General features: G+C 46.2%; 1 protein-coding gene across 1 annotated transcript in view; it reads left to right on the forward strand.

Moving 5' to 3' along the window:
* Positions 1-10,825: 10,825 nt before the first annotated feature.
* The window catches only part of GABRG3 (gamma-aminobutyric acid type A receptor subunit gamma3), a 362,296-nt gene continuing 346,252 nt past the window's right edge, over positions 10,826-26,869 (forward strand). The window contains exons 1-2 of the mRNA XM_037132729.2: positions 10,826-10,878; positions 16,804-16,952. Of these exons, the coding sequence (XP_036988624.2) occupies positions 10,826-10,878; positions 16,804-16,952 (202 nt within the window). The remainder of the gene's footprint in view (positions 10,879-16,803; positions 16,953-26,869) is intronic.

Below are 26,869 nucleotides of genomic sequence, written 5' to 3' on the forward strand. Positions count from 1 at the left end.
GGAAGTTCCCGGGGCAGCGCGTGTGGAAGGAACGCTTCCCGCCCCCTCGGAGACTCATTTGGAATCGTAGAAGGGGACTTAGGTCGACTAGCCAACTGTCAAGATAGGCCTGCCTTCGCTGGCCACGAAATCGCGTATCTTTCTTTAAAGCCGCTTCCCCTCCCTGTGTTTGGTGGGCCCAGACCGACGCGCACGCGCTGGTGTCTTTCACCTTGAATAACCGTGTCAATGCCCTTGGCATCCAATCACGGAGAACTCCAGGTGTGGATCCTGGAAAGCCTTTCTCCAGGATTCAAGGTCAGTTACCACATCTTATCAGAGTAGTAGGACAGACCCACAGAACTGACAGGCCTTCCCAAGGACAGGGGCGCGGTTTTCAGTGTCTGGTCGTTCCAGGTACAGAGGTATTGCACTGCGCCTTCTACGCCTGGTTTCAGGGCGTCACACATGGAAGGAAGGGTGAAGGGCAACGGGGGGGGGGGACCCTAGATCTTCACACCGGTGCGTGTCTCTACTCCCAGAGCCGCCATGTGAGTAGAGTAACGTGTGCTTTCCACAATAACAGTGTAGAATCTGCCACAGCCAAAGGCAGACCTGAGACTTGATATGAAACGTGGGTTTTCGCTGACTGCTTAGTGACATTTCTCTCACACACTTTACCGTTCAGCTTTGCATTGAAATTTGGAGAAAAATATATACTGCAAGTTACTTCTAAGTGACTATGCTTATAAACGCTCACTTGAAACGTCTTGGTCCTAATAGAAAATGATGTCTTTCCTGTTGGGTTGCCGTAATTGTCGTGACAAGTTCTCGGCTTTGAAGCTCCGCCGGGTGAATTTCAGCACTCACATCTGCGTCGGCCTACCGCTCAGGCTTCAATCCGATGCACATTTGGCCAAAATGATGGCATTTTTCTGCTCTCTGATTCTGCATTGGAGATATTTCAGTGTTCGTTATTTTTAATGAACACAAAATAATCACCTTGGGGAAAATGATAACAAGGCAAGAAAGAAAACGTTTAAAAATAATTATACATTACTGTGCCCTACTTTTAGAACTGTGGTATTTAAATGGATCTCTTTTGACATCGCCATAAATAGCCAGAATATTCTAATAAGTCAGCAATCAGCACTGTGTATTTCTGAGGAATCTAGCCGTGTATCTATCTAGGGCAAGCTTTGGCTAAAGTTGGCCCAAATGCAAGTATACAATCCAATGCTTCTAGATAACTATCCAATGCTTCAAGTTACATTGGTACAGCGAATACCCCTGCTGAAGATTCATCGGGAATGTGTAAATCTTCTAACCTCCTTGTTAACACCTTAGAAATAGTTCTCCATGTCTCCCGGGGAGCAAGTGATGGGGAACAGGTACAGCAAGTTAGAAATCTCGGCTTTACAAAGAGGCTGTCGAAACCCAACCCACAGGTTGGCTCCAACCGTATCTCACATGAGGCGAAAATGCAGACGAAGCCTTTGGTTCTCATAGTTATTAACTGTGGGTTCCCAGCACCACATGATTGCTGTCAGGCCGAAGCTGATTTCGAGCAAGAATGGAACCTAAAAGGAGAATTTGGTTTCAAGCCGGGTGGAATGATTATACAGGGTCCGGCACGAATAACGCCCCCTCTTTATCACAAACTCTTTTATTACAGTATCATAAGCATGTCATTCTGTAACACAACCATGTCACACTCAAGCACACCCTAGGACATTTTAGATGAGATGTTCAAATTAAAACTATAAATGATTATACCCATATTATGACCCTGCCAACCACACTCAAGCAGGCGTTACTTCTGTGGGGCCCCGTATATTAAGAATGCCCTAGAGATTTTTTTCCCCACTGACAACGTGACCTTTAAGTCTGTTGCTTCCTCTGTGTAATAATCTGTGATTCTGGGTTAGAAGCAACTCCTCGAGATGGAGAGGACCTGGCAGGGTGACCCTCTACATTCTCCCCTTCTTCATCAGAGAGGGAGAAAAGGAGGGAGGGAGGGAGAAAGGGAAGGAGGGGGAGGGGGAGGGGCGAGGAGAGAGAAGCATGAACGCCAAGCGCCTGGGTGCCGATCACTCCTTGCAGAGCACAGATGGAGCCGGTCACGTTTGCCGTGTTGGGCGAGGTTGACGACGAGGTTGGGCGAGGCGATATCCAGCCTTCAATCACCCTAAACCCCCACGGTGAGAAAGAGCCTCAAATGGAAAGACTCTGTTTAAAAATTGGAAATGCCGTAGCTCTCTCCATGAAAGCAGCATTTTAAACATTGAAAAATGAATGTCGGTGTCTCCTTTGTAACACGTGACACACCCTGAGGCGATCGCAGCCGTCAGCAAACAGGCCGAGTGTTCGATTTTGAGGAGCTCTGATCTTCGCAATTAGTTGCCAGGCCTGCAGCGTGTAAGACGATGTTTGTGAAGTGTGCCAGAAGGTTCATTTCATCCCAAATTGGCATGCCTCTGTCATTTTCAATAGACCCTCTCAGCACCCCAAATCAGATGATCTGTGGCTTGTTTTGAAACGAGCATGGGTTCATTACAGGAACGTGGGATTCGAAGATATTCACTGCTTAGATTTTTCCCCTAATATAAAGGTCTGAGAAGAAGGCTTCCCTAGCTTTTCTTAGTTTTAACTGAAAGACAACACCAAAGATTGGATGCTGTATATTATAACATATGACTTTAGAAAGGAAAAGTTGAAATGAGCTCGAACTGAGTCGATATACTAATTGCAGTTCATTTATTCTACCTTCTTCCTGTTGCTCCCTCTGTCTCCATGGCAGCCGGCATCTTTCCAGCCAATGACAGGCAGCCAGTGAATGGGAACTGATGGAGGGAACGGATTTTGGAAAGTGGGTGGACTGGATATGAGGGAACCTCTTTAGGGAGGGGTAGTGGTTTCCCACCTAAAGATATTTTTTGTAAGTCCACAAATAACATTTTTCAGGGTTTTTTACAAACCCATCCAAATTAGCCATCACAATACTTAGGGACGCACTGCTATGCGGTGACCACTAGCTTAGCCTGAGTAGAAGGCTGACCCTTTAGGTAAAGTGAGCATATAATTTATGATGTTTTCTTTATTTACTGTATTTGCAGATTTTTAGAGAGAGAGAGAGAGAAACGTTGATTCGTTATTCCACTCATTGATGCACTCATTTGTTGATTCTTGTATGTGCCCCGACCAGGGATCGAACCTTCAACTTTGATGTATGGGAGAAACACTCTAACTAATTGAACTACCCGGTCAGGGCCATGACCATATAATTTCTTACCCAGAGGTAGAGGAGTCCTCAGTAAATTCTCTCCATTCAAAGAGCAGCAACAGCATTGGCAAGACTACCAAAGGCAGCCACTTCAGAACTCTGGACATATAACCAAAGGCAAACAATACATTAAAGGTGTTTATCAGAGAAAAGCTGCTGAACCTCAGAACAGTGAAGTCTATGACATTTTAACTTAGGGACACCCCCAGCTCCCTGTCCCGTGACCATGAAGCCCAGCAGATTCATGAACAAAGCTCCTAGAGCCCCACACAAGAGCATGTGACCCAGCATAACCCAAAGCTACTAAAATGCCCCAACGAAGCAGATTGATTTACACACTAGATAGTCCCTGAGCACAGGATACAATGTAGCTATGCAGAGACAATGAGTAAAGACTGCATTTACTGCTATGGAGTGATTTCCAACACATGTTGTTGAAAAAGTTAAAGAGGCAATATGCAAAAAGTTGTGCATAGTGTGTGATTTAAACAAGGGGGACCCTGGCCAGTGCGGCTCAACTGGTTGGGGTTGACACATTGTACCATACAGCAAAAGACTGTGAGTTCGATCCCCAGTCAGGGCACATGATGAGGTTGCAGGTTTGAGCCCTGGTCAGGGTGCATATGGGAGGTAACCAATCAACCTCTCTGTCTCTCCCTTCCTTTCTGTCTAAAATCAATAAAAATGTATCCTCAGGTAAGGATTTAAAAAGTACGTTGGGCCCTGGTTAGTGTAGCTCCGTGGACTGAGTGCCAGCCTGCAAACCAAAGGGTCGTGTTTCGATTCCCAGTCAGGGCACGTGCCTGGGTTGTGGGCCAGTGACCAGTAGGGGGCGTGCAAGAGGCAACCACACATTGATGTTTCTCTCCCGTTCTCCTTCCCTTCCCCACTAAAAATAAATAAATAAAATCTTTTTAAAAATAAAAAAAATTATTAAAAATACATTGGGGACAGTCTCAGAGGAATCAGCTTGAAGCACTTGCTACCTCAATCTTGCTTAATTTGAGAATAACAATAAGTAATGATAGAAACGGATTAAAATACATGGAATAAAACAAGAAACCGTGAGTCCAAACAGAAGTAATGATAGAGGAAGAGATAAAGTGCTTCTTTAAACTACACGTGGACTCGACATGTAGGGGAAGCAGCATTAGAAAAATCACCATGTTACAACCAGCAGGCAATAATCACCTATGCAAGCTAAGAGGAAGATAGTTAAATATCCTCAAAGAAGTTTTTATTTTATATTACCCTCACCTGAGGACATTTTTCATTGCTTTTTGCAAGGGTGTCAAAAGCATTTTCAGCGGGGGCCGCATCAGCCTTGCGGTTGCCTTCCAAGGGCCGAATGTCACTTTAGGACTATATAACTGTAACTACTCCTTAACAGTGAAGCAAGAGCTCGGCACTGCCGCTGGATAGAAACGAGGCGCCGGGCCGGATAAAACAAGGTGGAGGGCCGGATTTGGCCTGCAGGCCTGGTGTTTGCCTCCCGTGTTTTAGAGAGAGAGGGTGGGAGAGGGAGAAACATCCATGTGAGAGAGGAACACAACTCTGTTTCCCCAGCCTGCGCCCAGGCCAGGACCCGTGGGTGCCTGGGCAGGGGACTGGGAACTGAACACACAGCCTAGGTATGTGCCCCCACCAGGAATCGAACCGCAAACTTTTGGTTACGAGAAGACAGGGCAACCAACTGAGCCACATCTGCCTGGGCAGTTAACATTTTTTTAAATATTTATTTATTTATTTATCTTTAGAGGGGAAGGAGAGAGGGAGAGAAACAACAATGTATGGTTGCCTCTAGTGCGTCCCCTGCTGGGAACTGGCCTGCAGGGAACTCGCTTGCAACCCAGGCATGTGCCCTGACTGGGAATTGAACTGCGATCCTCTGGTTCGCAGGCCTGTGCTCAAACCACTGAGCTACACCAGCCAGGGCGGCAGTTAACATTAAAAAAATAATAATAACAGTAACTTCACAGTGGAAAAACCTGGCAGTTAGCAACTTAACCAAACGCTCAACGTGGGCCACACCAGGGCAGACTGTCACTATGTCCCTGTGAGTGACGGTGTGCCGAGAAAGGTAATATTACTTATGCTGGATTTCTATCCACGTTACACACCCAGAATCTGATGATGAGAAAGCAGCCGAACGGCCTCAACTGAGGTGCATCCTGCAAAGTCACGTGTGTCCACTGAAACTCGCATTGTTGCAAAAGACCACGAAATGCCAAGCAACTGTCATGGGTTCAAAATATACCAAAGACACACAAGGACTGAATTTTGTGACTCTGAATGAAACCTTGGGTCCTATGGGGAAGATGCTATTGAAGATGTTAATGGAACAATGAACAACAGTAGACTAGGGACTGCAAATCATGTTGTATTATATGGAAATAAGTTTCTTCTTATACTTGTGACTATTTCAGACTAATAGGTTAAAAAGTTTGGGAGGACATTTATAAACTTGCTTACCTGGAAAAGCAAATGGCCTAGAAGAGCTGAAAGAATAAATTCAGAGTACTAGAATTAATAGCCATGAACAATAATTTTGAAGCTAGAATAATTTTTTTAAATGTGGCTTTTTAAAATGTGCAAAAATAGAAGGATGGAGCGAGAGAACAGAGTCCAGAAAAAGATGCATTCATACATCACCACCTGAGTTATGCAAATTCAATAGTGAAAAGATGGTGTATTTCAATAAATCATGCCAGGCCCATTAGTTATCTGTAGGCAGATAAAATAAACATGGACTCATAAATAAAATCATATGCTAAATTTAATTGGAAATGAAACCTGGTCTTAAAAGGAGCTTTCTTCTTAAGCTTTTCAATGAAAACATAGATTCTCTTTATGATCTACGGATAAGCAGTGATTTGTTGAACAAAATGCAAAGCATAGTGTTTATAAAACATGGTTTAGAGAACCACAGGCAAACCACTGAGTGAGGGGAGATAGTCCTCACCCACACACTGAAGGCTCGAATCAGAAATACAGCCTGCCCTGGCTGGTGTAGCTCAGTGGTTTGAGCGCTGGCCTGCAAGCTAAAGGGTGACTGGTTTGATTCCCAATCAGGGCACAGGCCTGGGTTTGGGCCAGGTCCCCAGTAGGGGGTGCTGCGAGAGGCAATCACACATTGATGTTTCTCCCCTTCTCTTTCTCCCTCCCTCTGTCTAAAAATAAATAAATAAAATCTTTTAAAAATCACATTAAACACACACACGCACACACACACACACACACACACACACACACATCTTGACCTACAAACAAAAAGAAAACCAACTAGTTTTAACATGAGCAAAAGAACTGAAAGACACCTCGTAAAAGAGGATGCTCCGATGGCTGGAAAGAATTTGAAAGGAGCTCTGGGAGCACAACCTGGACGGATGTCTGTAATTAAAAAGAGCGACCAGTTCTGCATTTAATCGACGCCGGGTGCAGCGTGCACCCAGCCAATGGGTAGTGAATTGATGCTGCGATTTTGAAAATCTCTTTCGTAATATTTATAGTCACTAAACCTATGCCTCCCCTGTGATCTGGAACTTCCATTTCCAAGCAGATAACCAAGAGAATCGAGCGCAGATGCTCAGAGAGAGTTGTAGGAACATATTTATGTCAGCGAAATAGTATGTGGTGTATTGAGTAACACAATGAAATGCCACGTGCAGCAATAAAAAATGAAGAATTGCTACATAAAGCAATAATATATTGGGTGAAATAAACCAGATGTTAAGTAGAAACGACTACATGATTCCATGTGAGATTTCAGAGCGGGCAAAACCAGGCTATTGTGGTTAGCTGGGGGTTGGGAGTTGGGGCGGGGGGGGGGGGGCGCTGCGTGGGAAGTTGGCCCGGGGACTGGGACGGGACACCTGGAAATTGTCCTCACGTTAATCTGCATGACGTACGATGCTCTCCTTGTGCATATCGCGTATGCATGGATTAAAAAGTCACTGAACCATTCTTCTAAGAGGAGTGCATTTTGCTGTGTGTGTTTTCTTTAAGTTGAAGAGGGAAAATTTTTTTTAACCGTAAAACATCATTACTTTAGAAGCAGCGGTTTGAGAGCGGAAGGGATAGGATTCAAACAAAACCCAGAAACGAGAGAGAGTCAATCAACCTAAGTGCTGCAGCGGTCCCGCTGTGTTCAACCCGGAGTTCGCTCTACTTCTTCGCGCCTGTAGGAGGTGAAGCGAGGCCAGGAAAGGAAACCTGGGGTAATTCTCCTGGCAGCCGCTAGAGGGTCCCCTGGTCACGGCAGCGGGTTGGCGCCCCGCTGGGGTTTCTCCCCCTCCCAGCGCGACTCAGCGGAGCCTCTATTTGCGCCCCAGGCTTTCAGGACATGCACCCAGAACCGCTGCACGCCTTGCTGCAGGGGGCTCGGTGGCCTCAGGGTGCATGGGCTGCGGACCAGGGGATCAATCCCAAACGCTGCCGCTCACGGTACTTTTTATTTCCCTTCTTTTCCTGCGAACTCGGGGAATGAACGGCTGGCCAATCCCGTAAGCCCCTGTGGAACTGTCAGCTTTTCTGGTGCTGAAGATGGAAAGAACCGGGGGCAAGAAAAAGAAAAAGAGAGTGTGCACTGCGCATGCTCCTGGAGCACCGCTTTCCTTTTCCCTCCCTCCCTCTCTCCCGCCCCACCCCCTTCGCACTGGTCAAGCTGGGGAAGAAAATCAAAGCCTAAAAGCTTGCTCTTTGAAGACTCTAGATTCCTGACCTTGCATTTTGCTTTCAGACTTAGGCCCAGAAACCTTGCATTGGATTTTTACTTCAACTAAACTCATTTAGCTTAGAAAGAAAAGAAGGAAGGAGAGAGAGAGAGAGAGAGAGAGAGAGAGAGAGAGAGAGAGAGAAATGTTGTTCCAGATCACAACGCAGGAAGGGGAGTTTTTCAAGCTAAAATGTTCAGGCCTACCAAGCTGACCCACTAAGTCCAATCAATGGAGCCGAGCGTTCCAAATTCCAGAGGACCTCAGTCTGTGTTCATTCACAATAACCACACACCAAACGTGTGTGAGGAAAGAAAAGGATGAAGAACAGAGAGATGGGTAAAGGACATCACTTTTTCTTTTCACTAACTGAACTCTAAAAACTTCACAGGGCACACCTCATTATACAGATCATTTACAAAAACATTCAAGCGTTGATCTGCTTTCATTATCAGCAATTTTTGAGCATTTATACTCACGTTCAGATAGTAAAGAAGGCAGCGAGGAGCCTAAAACTTGGCTTGAAGAAGCAAATCACAAGGGCTTCCCAATCCCCAACTCACCGCGAGGCAAGGCGGCTAGTCATTTAGACTGAGGAGTTAGAACCGGCTGCCTGGTGTGAACCCCCAGTGCTCGGCCTTGTAGCCGTGCAGTCTCAGCGGAGTGACTTCGCACCCCCGTGCCTTTGCTCCACCTTGAAAATGGAAATAATGGTAGAAGAGTTCAAATGAGTTCATTCATGTGAAGCCTTCACATCAGCCTGGGTCCCTATTACATGATCAATATCTGGTGGCTATTTTTACCTGAGATAAGAGAGAACAGCTTCTTTTTATTTGTGTTTTTCTCACAATACACTTAAAAATTATGGGGAGACCTGACATGCTTTTACAAGCAACTGATGAATGATAACCAATCATTGAACTGATTTTTATTTATTTGTATATTTTTAAAACACTTTATGTATTAATTTTTAGGGAAAGGGAGGGAGAAAGAGAGGGAAAGGAACATCAATGTGTGGTTCTCTCTCGAGTGCCCCCTACTGGGGACCTGGCCTGCAACCCAGGCATATGCCCTGACTGGGAATTGAACCAGTGACCCTTTGGTTCACAGGCCGGTGCCCAATCCATTGAGCTACCCCAGCCAGGGCCTACCTGACTTTTAAAGTGCTCAGTTGTGTGACTTTTAAAGTGCTCAGTTGTGGAAAAAAATGAGAGATTAGGCTAGAGTGTGATAGACTTATTCCATTGAATCTGGAATAAACGGTAAACGTGTTGGAGGTGGCAGGATGCAGGAATGTTCTATTCTTCCTGGAAGACAAAAGCTCCGTGAGAGAGGGGTGGGAGACAGAGAAGGACGCCCTGGGAAAGAGTGGGCTGAGTCGGAGGCCACACAGGGACCAGAAGATGGCAATGCTGAGGAGGCGACAGGCCCATTGTTAAAAAAAAAATGTCATCATCAACTTCAGCCCACTCACTGCGTGTTCACGTTCAAATTGATGAATGCAGAATAAGGGACAACATCCAACTTACTCTTCTAGGTATTTTATAAACAAAACCACTTAACTACATCAAAGAAAAAGTTATTATACCAGTTCATAATTCTGTACATAATAGTTCTAAGTATAAAACACTTAGTGAGAAGTATTTTTTTTTTTGCAACATAGAAGCAAACTTCTTGGCGGATTTATTCTAAACTAAGCAAAATATTGTTGTAGTTAAATGGTGAAAGACAAGTTTCCTGGGTTATTATTAAAAACGAAAACAAATGAATTTTTCAGTCCCTGGAGTATTTCATTACATTAAATAAAGTGCCCTTCCTGGCTCCATCAGACAGAATGTCTGTTCCTTTTTGACTTCACATTTTATTTTCACCACCACTGTTTATTGGGGTGCATTAGGCACTTTTTTTAAGTGAGAAAGGTACACATCGGGGGTGCTTTTCTCCAAATATTCCCCAGCGAGCTACTTTTTCAAGCAGAATCTTGGTAGTGCAGAGGGGGTCCAGCGACCCAGCGCGACGCGGACACGGAGAGGCTGTTTTCCGCAAACCCTGTCTCTCTGGGGCCGCGGCCTACCGAGAGGGAGGGGCCCTGAGTGTGGGTGGGCGGGTGGGGGGCCACGGGAAGTCAGAGGGCGCCTCCGGAGAGCCACTGCTTCCTGTTGAAATGACAGGAGCTACCGGGGGCTCCCTCTTGGCCGCGAGGCGCCAGTCCCTGGGACCCACCCTCAGGCTCCCTGCGGGAACCCCAAGCCTCCCGGCCCGCGCGGAGCCCGCCCCCTTCGCGGCCTCAAGCGCGGAGCCCACTCCAACCTCCCCGTCTTCGCTTAGCGCGTTGTCAAGCGTGTAATTGGGGAAACTCCTCCCCGCCGGGACCGCCTCGGAGGCGCCGCCGCGAACAGCCGCCTCGCTGCCCCCACCTCCGAGCGCGCGGCAGCGGCCACAGCGCGCAGAACCCACGGCGCGCAGAACCCACCGCGCGGGCACCGGCTGGCAGCTGCTCAAGGGTGGGCTGCGCCGCGCCTGGCCTCGGGCTGCGGGGCCAAGGGCGGCTCGCGCCCACCCGATCCCGCCACCCGGCGGCGCGGACCCGGAGGGGAGCGCGGGCGGAGGGGGGTGGCGCGCCGCGGCGGCCGGGTGTCCCTAGTGCGCCCCGCGGAGCCGCGCGCAGACCCGCCGGCCGTCGGGGGCGCGGCTGGCGGCCCGAGCCCACACCTGTGCTGCCTCGGCGGCTTGGCGCGGGTGTCGCGCCGCAGTCCGCGGCATCGGAGGCGGCGAGGGCGAGGACCGCGTTCCGGAGGAAGTGGCGCCCGGCCCGAGGCCTCGGACCCCGCGCCCCGAGCTCCACAGCAGCATGGCCCCGAAGCTCCTGCTCCTCCTCTGCCTCTTCTCTGGCTTGCACGCGCGGTAAGTGGCTCGCGGGCTCCGCATCCAGCAGGGCTCTGAGCCAGGCTGAAGGGCGGCGGGGGGGCGCTGTCCTGGACCGGAGTCCCCGGCGCGCCCGCCGTCGGCTGAGCTGCGGCAGAGCCCGGGGGGCCGGCGGGGAAGCCGGGGGAGTCGGCCGGCGCCTCACCTGTCCCGTCTCCCCGGGACGGGGCTGTCTGCCTCTCCAGGCGGGGCGGCTGGCTGCAGCCCTCTCAGCAGCCCGGAATGTGGCAACCGACTCTGCTCCTGAAGCTTTCATGATCTGACGTTTTAAGGGTCTTGACAACCAAAATCCTAGAGGACCAGCAGTGGCTCCCTCCTTATCTACTCCCCCTGCCCCCAGTTCGAGGGCTCCGGGGTCTGCCTCACGCACTGGCCGGCATTCTGATCGTTGCTCTCACTCCGAGTCCCCGGGACCCAGGAGTGGTGATTTCCTAGCTGCCCAGGTTAAATCGGGCTGGAGGCAGGTGGAGGGTTGGGACCAGGTGGGCTGCGGAGAGCCCTGCTGTTCGGGAAGGACTTCCGCCCCCAGGTCCTGCAGACACACGCGTGTGCCCCTCTGGGGGAGCCGCTGGTCACACAGCTCTGAAGGCAGCATGTTGGAATTGACGATAAAGGCTTCTGCCCGGGAAGCTAAAGAATCATCTCACTGTTATAAACACCTTTACCCTCCGTCCAGGACACTCTGCTAACCACGGAGCCTGGAGACGTTCCAGCGAAGGATGAAGGTGGCTGGTGCAGGTGCAAGGGAGGGCCCTGGGCCCAGGAGGGTTAAGCCCTGTAAATATGACTGGAGACTCTAGGCTTGGTGTCTTTAACTCTGTCTTCCCAGCTAGATCTCTGGTCCAAAGACTGCAGACTGCTCTGTGCTTTGGAAATGTCCCCCGAATCCCACCTCCCCCAAATCTCTGGGAGCCCCACCCTCAAAACACCCTTGTTTTGACACTTTTCCTTCATCTGGATCTGGGACCTAGAGAGTGTTGGCTGCTGGCGGCCTGACAGGTGTCAGCCAGCAGGGTCAGAGGTCTTGTGTTTCCATTCATATTTGTGAAGTCGGGGCGAAGCAGGAATGCACACTCGCAATGCTCCAAACGGGAGGGGACCCCCAGTTCTCACTGCCCACCTTCGGCAGGGGTGCCCGCCCCTGAGGAAGAAAGCCCTGGCCCTCGGAGCACGCCTCTTCCCTGGAAGTTGAACTGTGTGAGGCGGACCGTGTGCCAGGGACAGCGGGCACCGCTGGTGACTCAGAGGCAGCTCTCCGCCAGGCAGGGCAGCCCGAGAACCTTTCCACGGGAGTTTCTCCAGCTTTAAGGAGAGAGCGGGAGAGCACATTCGGAGGCTGACTCTGCCCCAGCGTGTTTCCACTTAAGAGACCAAGAGCCCCGCCGACCACACCAGGCGTGATGTTGGGGTCCAAAGTCACCTCATCTACATCTGAAGTCCTGTCTCCGTGACCTCGCTCTTGCCACTGATGGGGTGAAGTGACCCACAGCCCAGGGCTAGATAACTGTTGGGATCCGTGGAGGCTTAATGAAGGAAAACTGTCTTCAGCAAATAGAGACAGACTCATAGACAGAAGAGCAAGCTGACAGCTCTCGGGGTGAAGGGGGCACATCGAAGAGTGGAGGGATTGAGAAAAAGAGAGAGAGAGAAAGAACTCACAGCCACGGACAGCAGTGTGGTGGCTGACTACAGGGGAGGGGGTGGAGGTGGAAGAGGGGATGGTAATGGAAAAAATACAGTTCAGAGGAGAACCGCCTGTGGTCGTTGATGTGTTCAGTAGGAAGATGTGTGTTGAACTTGGAGCAGTCTGCTTCCTAGGCATTCTCACTCACACACACACACACACACACACACACACCACACACCACGTCCGTCTCCTTCAAGGCAGGTGTCACGTTGCAGGACGGTCTATGTCCAGGTGGCTCCCTGGCCTTCCAACGAGAGGTCGCAGAGCATTTGGAGAAAATCCAAATGCTACTACCCTGATTGTTTGCTCTCTGCATCTCGTGCGGAAGTGTCTTTGTTCTCTAAATGCATTTTACAGATGTCTGAAGTAATCTCATGTCCGGTGTCATCTTTTGAAGCTGTCATTGGTGCTCAGAGGGGTCTCACTGGCACCTAGGATGCACCCCTGGTGTGGCCAAGCCCTGGGAAAAGTGGTGACGGACAGTTGTGCCCGGTGCAGATGGCTCCCTGGAGGGAGATGTGCCCCCTCTCTGTCACCCGTGGATGCGTTGATTGTGCATTGAAATGTACTGAGCCGCGCCGGGGCCTCAGCGATACTAGGAGAGCAATTAGCTGCTCCCCAAGGCTTAGGAGGTCCTGGTAGTGTCTAAACACACTCCAGACTCCCTCCTGGTCCTTCTGGTTGAAGAGAAGGCACAAGCCATGGAACCAGCCCCCGAGGCTGAGCACTGACTTGACAACGACCCACACGGCCGCCAGGTTGTTTTCCAGAAAAAGCTAATTGCAGCGATGGTGTCTGGGAGCCACCAATCCTAATAACAGAAAGCTCGTAAAGATTATAGATCACCCATTTAGAATTTGGAGAAACAGAGCAGTTTTGTTTTATATCCACTGTAGCGGGTCCCCTGAGGGGACATTTGGTTTCCATTAAAGTGAGGGTTTTCCCGTGGGGCTGGCGCTTCCTGGCGTTGGCGCTGGGAGGCTTCTGTTTCCTTCTTGCAAGTTCTGCAGCAAACTGACAGGGAATTGGAATCGGAAGAGCAGAGTGTCCACCGCCGAGGGGTGGGGGGTACACCTGTCCCCTGTCTGGTCCAGCTCAGTCCCAGAGCCACGGGTCCCCTTTGCCGAGAGAGAGAGAGAGAGAGAGAGAGAGAGAGAGAGAGAGAGAGAGAGGAAGGCGGTTTCTTTTCCCTTCTGCCTCCCGGCTTTCACCTGCCCTGGCCTCTGAGGGAGCAGCTTATGCAATTTCAGGGAAGCCCTCATCGCCACTAGAGGGAGAATTAGACTCATTTTAATACCTGTCACCAAAGTAGCTGGGAGTAATTTCTCAGAAACCAAGGCTGTGGATGCAGAACACTGACAAGATGGTCAGGGAGCTTGGGCAGTCTGTACCCCCAGAATCCCTGGGGCGGGGAGGGCAAGATGGGTCCCTGCCAGCGAGCTGTCGTTGGGTGTGGGGAGAGGAGGAAGGAAGGGGGTGAGGGAGGAGAGGAAGGGAAGAGACAGCCTGCAGAGGGGCGAGGAGAGCTCTGTGGCCCAGCTGGACCCAGGCCTGAGGGTGCTGTGTGCGCTTTGGCCGAGTTCAGCCAACCCTCTCCGTTCATGTCCCAGCCCCTCTGCTCTGCAGTCAGTGGCTGGCCACCCTCCTCCCAGAGAACGGGTTTTGGCCACTGTTTTTCTTTTTTTTCAAAATGATGAAATTAATATTCCTGACGCTATTCCCGATAAGAGAAATGACTTTACAGTGACATTTAAAAATCCACAGTGTTATTTGTGAAAGTTCAGATTTACAGATAATGAAACGTAGCATATCGCTTTCTGAGTACGTGGCCCAAGTTTGATGCGTTTCTTATGGATGGTGAATGTTCACTGTGAGTAAAAACTCATGACAACTTATAGTGGTGATGGATGATTTATTTTATCCTTCTAGACCATAGGTATTCAGGAAATAAAAGGACAGATTTAGATCAGAGTAGGAACAACTTGAACTCGGTCTCATGAGACATACAGCATGTGCTCATTACTGAAATCTCACATACGTGTGTGTATTACCCGGCTCCAGGCGTCACTCCTGTGATCTGTGTTAACACTCATGAAAAAGACTCATGGATATAACATGTGACACATTGGATTACATATGGTTTAAACTATTATATAATGTGTATATACACATAAAGATTATAGTTCTGAAAACGAAGTAGAGGTAATGAACTTTAAAAAGTTTTATTTTTTCATTCATTTCATGTTCGTTATAAATAACTCAGAAAAGTCCAAAAATTAACTTAAGAAACTTATATCCCAGTTTGGCCAGGCGGCTCAGTTAGTTGGAGCATCGTCCCCCTATGCCAAGGTTACGGGTTCGATCCCCAGTCAGGACACATAAAGAAGCAGCCAGTGAAAGCATCAGTTAGTGGAACAACAAATCAAAGGTTTTCTCTCTCTGGTGGGTGGCAGTCCACCTGAAAATGCTTCTCTGCAGCAGGAGGCCCTCTCCTCTCTTCCATTCCAAAGGGCTGTGTTGTTGAGACGGCCTCGCTCACGCAGGAAACTACATGTTGTACCCTTGAGGCCTAGGTGACAATGAAAGGAACCAATGCCAGCTCCAGAAAGTCGCTTCTGTAGGAACTTTATCAAGACACTGGATCTACCCGTGTAGGACAAAAGAAGAAGAACGAGGAGGAGGAGAGGATGAAGAAGAAGAAGGAGGAGGAGGAGGGGGAAAAAGAACAACAACCAGGGAAATTACCTGTGGGGGCTGTGCAAAAATAAGTTTTCTGGGAATTGAAAGAATCAAAATTGCAATAGATTAATATAGACTACAAGTGAGAAATCTAGCTTTTGTAAAGCAGAATGCTCGAATTAGCATAATCAGCGCACCTACAGGGAAATAGGAAGCGAGCAAAACAAACGGACAAGTGTCTGGTGCTCATGGAATCCGAGGAGTGCAAATGAATTTTATAATTCAAATATTGCACGCACGGTCCCCAAAGCCCCATGCACCCACACACACAGCGAGGGCAGCCTTGACCCTCAGAGCCAGAAGGGAAAAGTTCAACGGCCAAGACTCCCTACTTCAAAATAGAGATGCCACATGGATAATGTTAGTAAAGGACAGTGCTTTAACTGAATAAGAGAGAGAAGTAGCTGTCATCGAGGGCGCCCCTTCAAGTCCCCCAGGAGAGGCGGCGGTCAGCCTCAGCCCTGCACCGAACGAGCTCAGAGACGCCCCAGCATTCTTTCGGACCCATGTCCGGAGGAGCCAAAATGATGAAGATGTATTAGAAAGATTTTAATTAAAAAATTATTTATTGCTTTTTAAAGAAGAAGAAAGAGAAAGAAGGAGAGAGAGAGAGATGAATTTGTTGTTCCACTTACTGATGCATTCATTGGTTGACACTTCTCTGTGCTCTGACCCGTGATCGAACCCACAACCTTGTCATATCGGGATGATGCTCTAACCCACTTAGTTCCCTGGCTAGGGCAAAAGATTTTAATTTTCAGTTTGTGTTGTCAGAGGCCTGTGACTTGCCAGAGAGTTTACCAACAATATCTCTCTTCCTTGCACCCCACCTCATCCAGCCCCCATGTGTGGACCAAAGATCCCAGAGTCAAACTCATCTATTTTCAGTGCATGCAATCTGTAAATGTTATTCTCACTTTCAACTAAAATGAAGTCTTCTTGTGCATGGGGCGGAAGGTGGGGAATGGCAGAGGCTGAATAAGTCACCCTTGGACTAACATCTGGAAGGTTTGTGCCTTGCGCTTCAGAGGTTGTCAAGGTGAATTCAAGCACAGTTCCCCTTGGACATGGAATCATTTTTGTAATATTTAATGAAGACATGACGATGTGAATCCTTCTTCTTAAGGAATCTTTCTAATTTATGTCTCTTTTTATTGTGTTTCCTATTTCAACGATTTATTTATTTTTAGAGAGAGAGAAAGGGAGGGAGAGAGAGAAACATCAATGTCGGTTGCCTCTCCTGTGCCCCCTACTAGGGACCTGGCCCACAATCCAGACCTGTGCCCTGACTGGAAATCGAACCTTCGACCCCTTGGTTCCCAGGCTGGTGCTCAGTCCCCTGAGCCACACCAACCAGGACTTTTATTTTTTTTTATTTGAGAGAGAATCCTGGGGTTGGGGCCAGGGCTCGGGTGGGCCACGTTTAAGACACTTTCTGGAGCTGTTGACACAACTAACCCTTTGTGTCCTAATTGCAGGTCCAGAGAGGTGGAGGAGGATGAAAATGAAGACTCATCATCCAACCAAAAGTGGGTTTTGGCTCCAAAGTCCCAAGATACTGACGTGACTCTCATCCTCAACAAGTTGCTGAGAGAATACGATAAAAAGCTGAGGCCAGACATCGGGAGTGAGTGTCCATCTTTGTCATTCCAGTAGAACGTGTACGGTGATGGTGTATTTTGGAGGGTTTTGGTTGCAATAATTATAAATTCACAGGAAGCTGCAAAGATAGAGTCACACCATGCATGACTGTAGAATGGTATCAAAACCTGAAGTTGACGTCGGTCCTGTGCGTGTGTCTGGTTCCGTGTCATCTTGTCACGCATAGATTTGCAGAAGGGGCTCCGTAGTCACAGTGCTGAACTCGCTTCCTCGCCCGAAAGTCCCCTCCCGCTTCCCCTTAGGGTCACACCCAGCAAAATCCCTGAGTCCTGTCAGCCACTCACGTGTTGTCCATTTCTGTATGTTTGTCCTTGTGAGAGTGTCATGCCTGCAGTCCTCTGGGATGTGACATTGGAGAAGAGCTACTCTTCCGTTCAGGTGGCGTGTATCATCATTTGTTCTTCCTTCCTGCTGAGGGATCTTCCAGGGTGTAGATCTGGCACACTTTGTATATTCATTCCCCAGTCAAGGCACATGCGGGTGGTTTCCAGTTTTCTACTATTACAAAGAAAATGGCTATGTGCATTAGTACACAGGTTTCTGTGGGGACATTTGACTTAATTCTTTGGGACAAATGCCCAGGGGCAGGCTGGCTAGAGTGTACGATGAATGACTATTTGGTTTTTCAGGAAACCCTCAAACTCTTCTCCAAAGTGGCTGCTCCATTTTCTATTCTCACCAGTGATGGACGAGAAACTGAATTTCATTGTATCTTCACCAGCAATGGCATTGTCATTATTTTTAGTTATAGATGCTTTAATAAGTGTATATCTGATAGGCTGATATCTCACTGTGGTCTTATTTACGTTTTCCCAATGGTTAGTGATGGTGAGCACTTTTTCTGTGCTCATTTGCCACCAGTGTGTCCTCTTTATTGAAGTGTCTCTTCATATTGGTTGCCCTTAAACACTGAATTATTTTGTTTTATTATTTGTTGTATATCAAGAGTTTTTTTAATATATTCTAGGTGTTATTCCTTTGCTAGATGTAGTTTGCAGTTTATCTCAATTTGTAATTTCTCCATTCATCCTCTTTTTATTGATTAATTGATTTTTGAGAGAGAGAGGGACACATTGATTTGTTGTCTCACTTATTGATGCATTCATTAGTTGATTCTTGTTTGTTCCCTGACCAGGGATTGAACCCACACCCTTGGTCTTTTGAGATGATGCTCCAACTGAGCTTTTGAATTGCATCTCCCTGATGATTAGTGATGTCAAGCATCTTTTCATATGTCTATTGGCCATCTGTATGTCCTCTTTGGAGAAGTGTCTATTCAGGTCCTCTGCTCATTTTCTAATTGGATTGTTTGTGTGTTTTTGGTTGATGTATGAGTTCTTTAAATATTTTTATATTAACCTTTTATCAGGTGTATCCATTTGCAATTGTCTTCTCCCATTTAGTGGGTTGTCTTTTCATTCTGCTGAAGGTTTTCTTCACTGTGCAAAAACTTTTTATTTGATGTACTCCCATTTGTTTATTTATTTTTCTTTGGTTTCCCTTGCTTGAGGAGATAGATCCAAAAAGATATTGCTAAGAGCAATGTCAAAAAGTTTACTGCGTATTTTCTCCTCTAGCAATGTTATGGTTTCAGGTCCAACGTGTACGCCTTTAATCCATTTTCAGTTTACTTTTGTCTGGAACAAGAAAGAGGTCCAATTTTAATTTTTTTTGCATGTATCTGTTCAGTTTTGCCAACACTACTCATTGAAAAGACTGTTTTTATACTGCTGTATATCTGTGCCTCCTTTGTCATAGATTAATTGGCCATATAGCGAAGATTTATTTCTGGGTTCTCTGTTCTGTTGCATTGATTTATATATCTGTTATTCGTGCTATTGCCATACTGTTTTCATTATTTGTAACTTTGTAGTATAGTTTGATAGCAGGAGTGTGATCCCTCCCACTTTGTTCTTTCTCAAGATTTCTTTTGCTGTCTGGGGCCTCTCTTGGCTCCGTATACATTTAGGCCTAATCCAACTCTGAGAAGAGAGCCAGTGGTAGTTTAGTAGGGTTAGCGTTGCATCTGTATAGGACTCTAGAAAGTAAGAACATTTTTTTAAAGGCATTTATTTTTTTTAAATAATTATTTATTTATCTTTAGAGGGGAAGGGAAGGAGAAAGGGAAAGAAATATCAGTGTATGGTTGTCTCTCATGCGTCCCCTGCTGGGAACTGGCCTGCAACTCAGGCATGTGCCCTGACTGGGAATCGAACCACGATCCTTTGGTTCACAGGCCCACGCTCAACAGTAAGAACATTTTAACACTATTAACTTTCCAATATATGAGCAAGGTAGGTCATTCCATTTATTTGTGTTTTGTTCCATTTCTTTCTTCCACATCTTACAGTTTTCTCAATGTAGGTCTTTCACCTCTGGTTAAATTTGTTTATAGGCGTTTTATACTTTTTGATGCAATTGTAAAAGGGGTTGTTTTCATGATTTCCTCTTCTGATCATTTGTTATTGTATGAAAACTCAATGGATTTATTTTTTTAAATATTTTATTTATTTACTTTTAGAGAGAGGGGAAGGGAAGGAGAAAGAGTGGGAGAGAAACATCAATGTATGGTTGCCTCTCGTGAGTCCCCTGCTGGGAACTGGCCTGCAACCCAGGCATGTGCCCTGACTGGGAATCGAACCGCGATACTCTGGTTCACAGGCCTGCGCTCAATCCACTGAGCTACACCAGCCAGGGCCAAAACTCAATGGATTTCTGTATACTGAGTCTGTATCTTGCAACTTAACCGAAGTAATTTATTAGTTCTAATAGCTTCTTGGTGGAACATTTAAGGTTTTCTATAGATAGTATCATGACATCTGCAAATAATGAGAGTTTTACTTCTTTCTTTCCAGCTTGGATGCCTTTTATTTTTTTTTCTTTTTTGATTGCAGTGGCTAGAACTTCCAGTACTATGTTGAATAGTAGTGACACAGAGCATCTTTATTATTTCCTGGCCTTAGAGGAAAAAAAGACTTTCAGCTTTTCATCATTGAGAGTGATATTAGCTGCAGGTTTGTCGTAGGCCATTATCATATTGAGATAATGTTTCTTCTATACACACTTTATTAAATATATTTTTGTTTTACATATCAAATATTTATATATTTTATGTTTACATATAATTGTTCCATGTATTATCAGAAAAGGATGTTCAGTTTTGTCAAGTGCTTTTTCTACATCTATTGAAATGATCATATGGATCTTATACTTTCCTTTTTTTAAGATTTTATTTATTTATTTTTGGAGAGAGGGGAAGGGAAGAGAAAGAAAGGGAGAGAAACATCAATGTGTGGTTGCCCCTTGCATGTCCCCTACTAGGAACCTGGTCCATGGCCGAGGCATGTGACCTGACTTGGAATCGAACCAACGATCCTTTGGTTCTCAAGCCATCACTCAATCCACTGAGCCATACCAGCCAGGGCAATCTTATCCTTTCTTTTTCTTTTTTTAAAAATATATTTTATTGATTATGCCATTACGGTTGTTCTATTTCCCTTCTTCATTCCCCTCCACCCCACCCATTCCCCCCTTTAGTTTATGACCATGTGTGTCAAGTTCTTTAGATTCTATATTTCCCATACTATTCTTGCCCTCCCCCCTATCTATTTTCTACCTACCATCTATGCTACTTATTTTCTGTACCTTCTCCCCCCTTCTTCTTCTCCCACTCCCCTGTTGCTAACCCTCCATGTAATCTTCATTTCTATGGTTCTGCTCCTGATCTAGCTGTCCTCTTAGTTTGCTTTTGTTTTAGGTTTAGTTCTTAATAACTGTGAGTTTTCTGTCCTTTCACTGTTCATCTTTTTTATCTTCTTTTTCTTGGGTAAGTCCCTTTAACATTTCATATAATAAGGGCTTGGTGAGGATGAACTCCTTGAATTTGATCTTATCTGAGAAGCACTTTATCTGCCCTTCCATTCTAAATGAAAGTTTTGCTGGATAGATCAACCTTAGATATAGGTCTTTGGATTTCATGACTTGGAATACTTCTCTCCAGCGCCTTCTTGCCTGTAAGGTCTCTTTTGAGAAATCTGCTGACAGTCTGATGGGAACTCCTTTGTAGGTGACTGTTCCCTTAGCTCTTGCTGCTTCTAGGATTCTCTCCTTCATTTTAAACTTGGCTAATGTAATAATGATGTGCCTTAGTGTGTTCCTTCTTGGGTCCAACTTCTTTGGGACTCTCTGAGCTTCCTGGATTTCCTAGAAGTCTATTGCCTTTGCCAGAATGTGGAAGTTCTCTTTTATTATTTGTTCAAATAAGGTTTCCACTCGTGACTGTTCCTCTTCCCCTTCTGGTACTCCTATAATTCGGATGTTGGAGCGTTTAAAGATGTCCTGGAGGTCCCTCCCTAAGCCTCTCCTCATTTTTTTGAATTCTTGTTTCTTCATATTTTTCTGTTTGGTCATTTTTTTCCTTCCTTCTGGTCTGCTCCCTTGATTTGAGTCCCAGTTTCCTTTCCATTACTATTGGTTTCCTGTGCATTTCCCTTCATTTCAATTAGTTTAGCCTTCATTTGTTCCTCTAATTTGTGACTAAAATCAACCAGTTCTGTGAGCATCCTGATCACCAGTATTTTGAACTGTGCATCTGAAAGTTTGGCTATTTCTTCATTGCTCAGAGTTATTGGCTCTGGGGCTCTGAGTTGTTCTTGAGCCATGTTTTGATCTGTTCATGCCTGTTACATATGAGGAGCGGAGCCTTAGTTGTTCACCAGGGCGGGGCCACCCAGGTCCCTGGTTTGTGACGCTATATGTGAGGGCGTGGTCAGAGAGGGACAATGGCAGTCCCCTCTGCCACTTTCTGCCACTGGGGCCTGTGCGGTCCTTCTCACTGCTAGCTCCTTCACTGGTTTATTTGCGTGCTAATGTGTGACCGCAATCAGCCTTCAGTGGGTTCACCGCCTTGCGCCCTCAGTGGGTCTGCCCGCTTCTCCACACCTGGGATCCACCCACGGCTGCTGGCACATCTGGGTCATGCGCCAGGTCAGTCCAGTGGATCTTTCCTGCCCGACCCCGCTCTGCTGCTGGCTCTGCCCCTCTTACCAGTTTGGCTGAAGTGTTGGTTGTTGTCAGACTTCCGTGTAGTCCAATTTTCTGTGGTTTGGCTGCATTTTTGTTGCTAAAATTTTGTTGTTTTTAAACCTAGTTGTGCTAGAAGGCGCAGTGCTCACACCTATGCCTCCATCTTGGCGGAAGATCTTATCCTTTCTGTATGAGGTGTATCATGTTAATTGACTTGCATTTACTGAACTAACTTTAAATCCTTGGGAGAATCCCACTTGGTCATGGTATATACTCTTTTTAATGCATTGAATCTAGTTTGCTAATATTTTGTTGAGGATTTTTGCATCTATGTTTATCAAGAATATTGGCCTTTGTTTGCAATGTCTTTATGTGGTTTTAGAATAAGGGAAATGTTGGCTTCATAAAACAACTTCGGAAGCATTTCTTCCTCTTCAAATTTTTAAAGTAGTTTAACAACAATAGAATTATTCTTGTTAAAGAACAAGAATAATTTAGTTAAGTTAGTGGATTATTAATTCTTCTCTGTTGTATTCATTTATTTTTATTTTTTTATTTATTTATTTTTAGATTTAATTTATATATCTTTAGAGGGGAAGGGAAGGAGAGAGGGAGAGAAATATCAATGTATGGTTGCCTCTCATGTGTTCCCTGCTGGGAACTGGCCCGCAACCCAGGCATGTGCCCTGACTGGGAATCAAACCGCGATCCTTTGGTTTGCAGGCTGGCACTCAACCCACTGAGCTACACCAGCCAGGGCTATTTTTATTTTTTTTTAATTGATTGATTTGAGAGAGAGAGAGAGAGAGAGGAGAAAACATCGATTTGTTGTTCCATTCATTCATGCATTCACTGGTTGCTTCTTGTATGCATCCTGCCTGGAGACTGAACCTGCAACTTTGGTGCATTGGGGTGATGCTCTTACCAACTGAGCGGCCTGGCCAACGCTATTAATTCTTCTTTGAATGTTTGGTAGAATTCACCTGTGAATCTGTCTGGTACTAAAACTTTATTTGATGAGTTTGCCTAAAGATTTGTCAGTTTATTTATCTTTTCAGAAAACCAGCTGTTAGTTCTATTGATCTTTTCTATTGTGTACTTTTAAATTTGTATTTTGTTTCCATTCCAATCTTTATTATTTCCATTCTTCTACTCGTTTTTTCATTCTTCTACTCTCTTCTTTTTCTATTTTGTTTAGATGTAGAGTTATATTATTTGGGGTTTTTTTTTGTTATTTGAAGTATGCCTGTATAGTTATGAATTTCCCTTTTAGAACTGGAATGTATTGTGGCTTGTTCTGGGGCATAACATGTGGTCTGTGATGGAAAATGTTCCACGTACCCTTGAAAAAAAACTGTATTCTGCGATTTAAAGATGAAATGTTTTATAAATATCTATTAAGTCGGTATCATCTAATGTGGCATTTAAGGCCATTTCCTTATTAATTTTCTGTCTGGATGATCTTTGAGGTGATCGGAGAGTTACAGTTCCCCACTAATATTGTATTACTGTAGATTTTCGCCTTTATGTCTGTTAGTAATTGTTTCATATATTTAGTTGCTCCTATGTTGTGTGAGTAGATTGTTTACAATTGTTATACCCTCTTCTTGGAGTGATCCCTTTACAATGAGGTAATGTCCTTCTTTGTCTTTTTTACATTCTATTTTGTCTGATAGGAATATTGCTACCCCAGCTTTCTTTTCCTTTCTACTTGCCTGGAATATCTTTTTCCACCTCTTCCCTCTCAGTCTGTGTGTATCTTTCAATTTGAAGTGTGTCTCTTAAAAGCGGTTTGTAGTTGGTTTACATTCTTTAATCCATTCGGCCACCAAATGTATTTTTATTGGAGCACTTAATGCATTTACATTTAAATTATTGATAAGTATGTGTTTATTTCCACTTTGTTCATTTTTTTAGGTTGTTTTTAGAACTATTCTCTGTTCCTTTCTTTTTGTCCTGGTTTCTTCCCTTGTGATTTGCTGTTTTTGTTTGGTTCCTTTCACTTTGTTCTTTGTGTATCTTTTGTAGGGTTTTGTTTGTGGTTACCATGAGCTTTATGTATCTCATTCTTTATTTATAGCAGTCTATTTTAAGCTCATAGGCATTTAAGTTAGAATATGTTCTATAGCCCTGGCTGGTGTAGCTCAGTGGATTGAGGATGGGCCTGTGAACGAAAGGGTCACTGGTTTGATTTGTAGTCAGAGCACATGCCTGGGTTGTGGGCCAGGTCCCCAGGAGGGGACATGTAAGAGGCAACCACATACTGATGTTTCTTTCCCTCTCTTTTTAAAAAATAAAAAAATAAAAATAAATAAAAAATAAAAAACATTTAAAAAAAGAATATGTTGTATAAAGAGTACATTTTTTACTTCCCCTCTATGCTTTATATTACTGGTGTCATAGTTTAGATCTTTCTATGTTGTATATTCCCTGTCTACTATTGTAGCATAAGTCAGGTTTGATACTTTTTTCTTTTAACCTTCATAGTAGTCATTTAAATGTCATTTGCTGTATTTATTGAAGAGTTGGGTTTACCTATGATGTTTTTCCTTTTTCTCTTATTTTCTCATTTCTGCTTATGGCTTTTCCTTTTGTACTTAAAGAAGACCCTTTAATTTTCTTGTAAATCTAGTTTATGGGTGATTAGGTTCCTTTCATTTTTGCTTGCCTGGGGAAACTGTCTCTCCTTCAATTCTGAATAATAATTTTGGTGGGTCAGCCATTCTAGATTGCAGGGCTCTTTCTTTTAGCTCTTTAAAGATGTCCTGCCCCTTCCTTCTGGCTTGTAAAGTTCCTGAAGAGAAAGCAACTGATGGCCTTGTAGGGTCTCCTTTGTGTATAACCCATGTTTCTCTTGCTTCCTTCACCATTGTGTCTTTGACTTTTGCCATTTTAACTACCACACGTCTTGGTGTTGGTGTCCCTGGGTTCATCTTGTTCGGAACTCTCTGCGCTTCATCTGTTTCCTTCTCCACATTAGGAATGTTTTCATTATTTATTTAAATGAAGTTTCTGTTTCATTCTCTCCCTTTTCTTCTTCTGGGAGCCTTATAATGGGAATGTTTGAATGCTTGAGGTTATCTCAGAGATCCCTTCAATTACCCTCATTTTTGAAAAATTCTTTTTTCTTTCTGCTTTTCTGATTGGTTGATCCCCACTGGTTTTATATGGGTGGCTGCTTCATCCTTCTGTGTCACCGAACCTTCTCTTGATTCTTTCTCATGTGTTTTTCACTTCACTTACTGTATTCTTCAGGTCTGCTTTGTTCTTTCTTGCATTTTGTTTTTGTTGACCTTCTTCTTAAGTTCCTCTAGTCCACTCTCCATTTTGGTGACCATCCTTATGACTATTACTTTGAATTATTCATTAGGCAAATTACTTATCTCCCTTTCCTTGTTTTTTTGTTGTTGTTTTGTTTTGTTTTTGTTGGGGGGGGTGAATTTTTCTTGTTCTGTCATTTAGGAGATATTCTTCTATCTTTCATTTTCTGTGTTTGTTTGTATGAATTAGACAAAATAGCTGTCTTTTCTAGTCTTGGAAAGTGGCCTTCTGTGGAAGCACACTCTGTGTAGGCTGTGTGCGCACGGTGTTTTTTGGCAGGCTGGTAGGAGCCGAATGGGTGCCTAAGGCATCAGGGGCCCATCCTGAGCAGCTCCAGGAGGGGAGGCCAGATGCGTGTCATAAGTCCTTGTTGATTTTCCCTGCTCCCTTTGTTGGGGCTGAAATGGACTGGCAGTGTGTCTGAGAACTCCCAGCATTGACCTTGCAGGCCGCCCAGAGCCCCACACACATCTCCCACTGCCTTATCAAGGTGTCGAGCACATCAACCACCTCCTCTGGCCCTGGAAAAGTCCTGCAGTGTCTTAGAGTTGTTGTCTGTTGCAGAGAAACTGGCCTCGAGTAGCAGGAGCCACCTCCACACCAGCTGCACGTGCAGAAGGCTGTGGGAAATCCCGGGACGCGCATGCGCACCTATCAGGCCTGCGCACTGCCTGCCGGGAGGAGCCTCTTTGGGCTGCGGGGCTGCGGCTGAGGTGCTGTGGTTCACTCGCTCCGGTTGTCCCGAGGCTGAGGACTCCGGGCAGTGTGGCTGCTGCGACCCCGCGCAGTGACCTTGCAGGTAGGCCAGCGCCCCCACAGCGGTGGAGGGGCAGCGAGCGATCTGCTCAGCCAGCGCCTCCTCAGGCCAGACAGCCCCCTGGCTCCAAGCGCCGCCTAGCTTCTCTGGGAGGTCACAGTGTCTGTTTTTTATTTTTCCTGTTGGAAGACTCACCCGTGTTCATTTGGGCAAGTGGGGCCCAATTGGACCTTTGCTTGTCGCATGCTGGGCTGCAGCCAGCACCTCCCCCACCCCCGTGCCCTCCCGTCCCGCCTGGGTCGCCGGGCTGTGGGCAGGACCTGCAGGCCAGCCCACCCCCAACGGGGTGTCCCCCACCCTCCGACATGCACACACCGACCGTGGAAGGGACACACTGAGGCCTCGTCCTGTGCCGCAGGACAGCGGAGTCCACCGCCCTCGAGGCAGGATTTTCCGTTCCCAGTCTGGGGACTCATGGCCTTCCCTGCCTGCACACCGAGGGGGACCGCTGCTGGCTGGGAAGGTGGCCTCCTGGGGCCCCGGGGCGCCGGGCCGCAGACGTCGTCATCCAGTGGCTGAAGAGATTTAGGAGAACACGGACATGGAAAGCCAGGAAGCAGGATGCTCCTCCGGTGTCAGGGTGTTCGAGTCCCACCACCGTGCACGTGGTTACGGCCTTAGGGCGTTGTGGGGATGGTTGAAGTCACCGGGACGCCCAAGGGCTCCTCTTCCTGCCTCACTGAAGTGAAAAATAATGTCTGAGTGACGGGAACAGCGGC

The sequence above is a fragment of the Artibeus jamaicensis genome, unplaced genomic scaffold (assembly GCF_021234435.1).
Source record: "Artibeus jamaicensis isolate MK-2021 breed Jamaican fruit bat unplaced genomic scaffold, CSHL_Jam_final scaffold_612, whole genome shotgun sequence".
Taxonomy (NCBI): domain Eukaryota; kingdom Metazoa; phylum Chordata; class Mammalia; order Chiroptera; family Phyllostomidae; genus Artibeus; species Artibeus jamaicensis.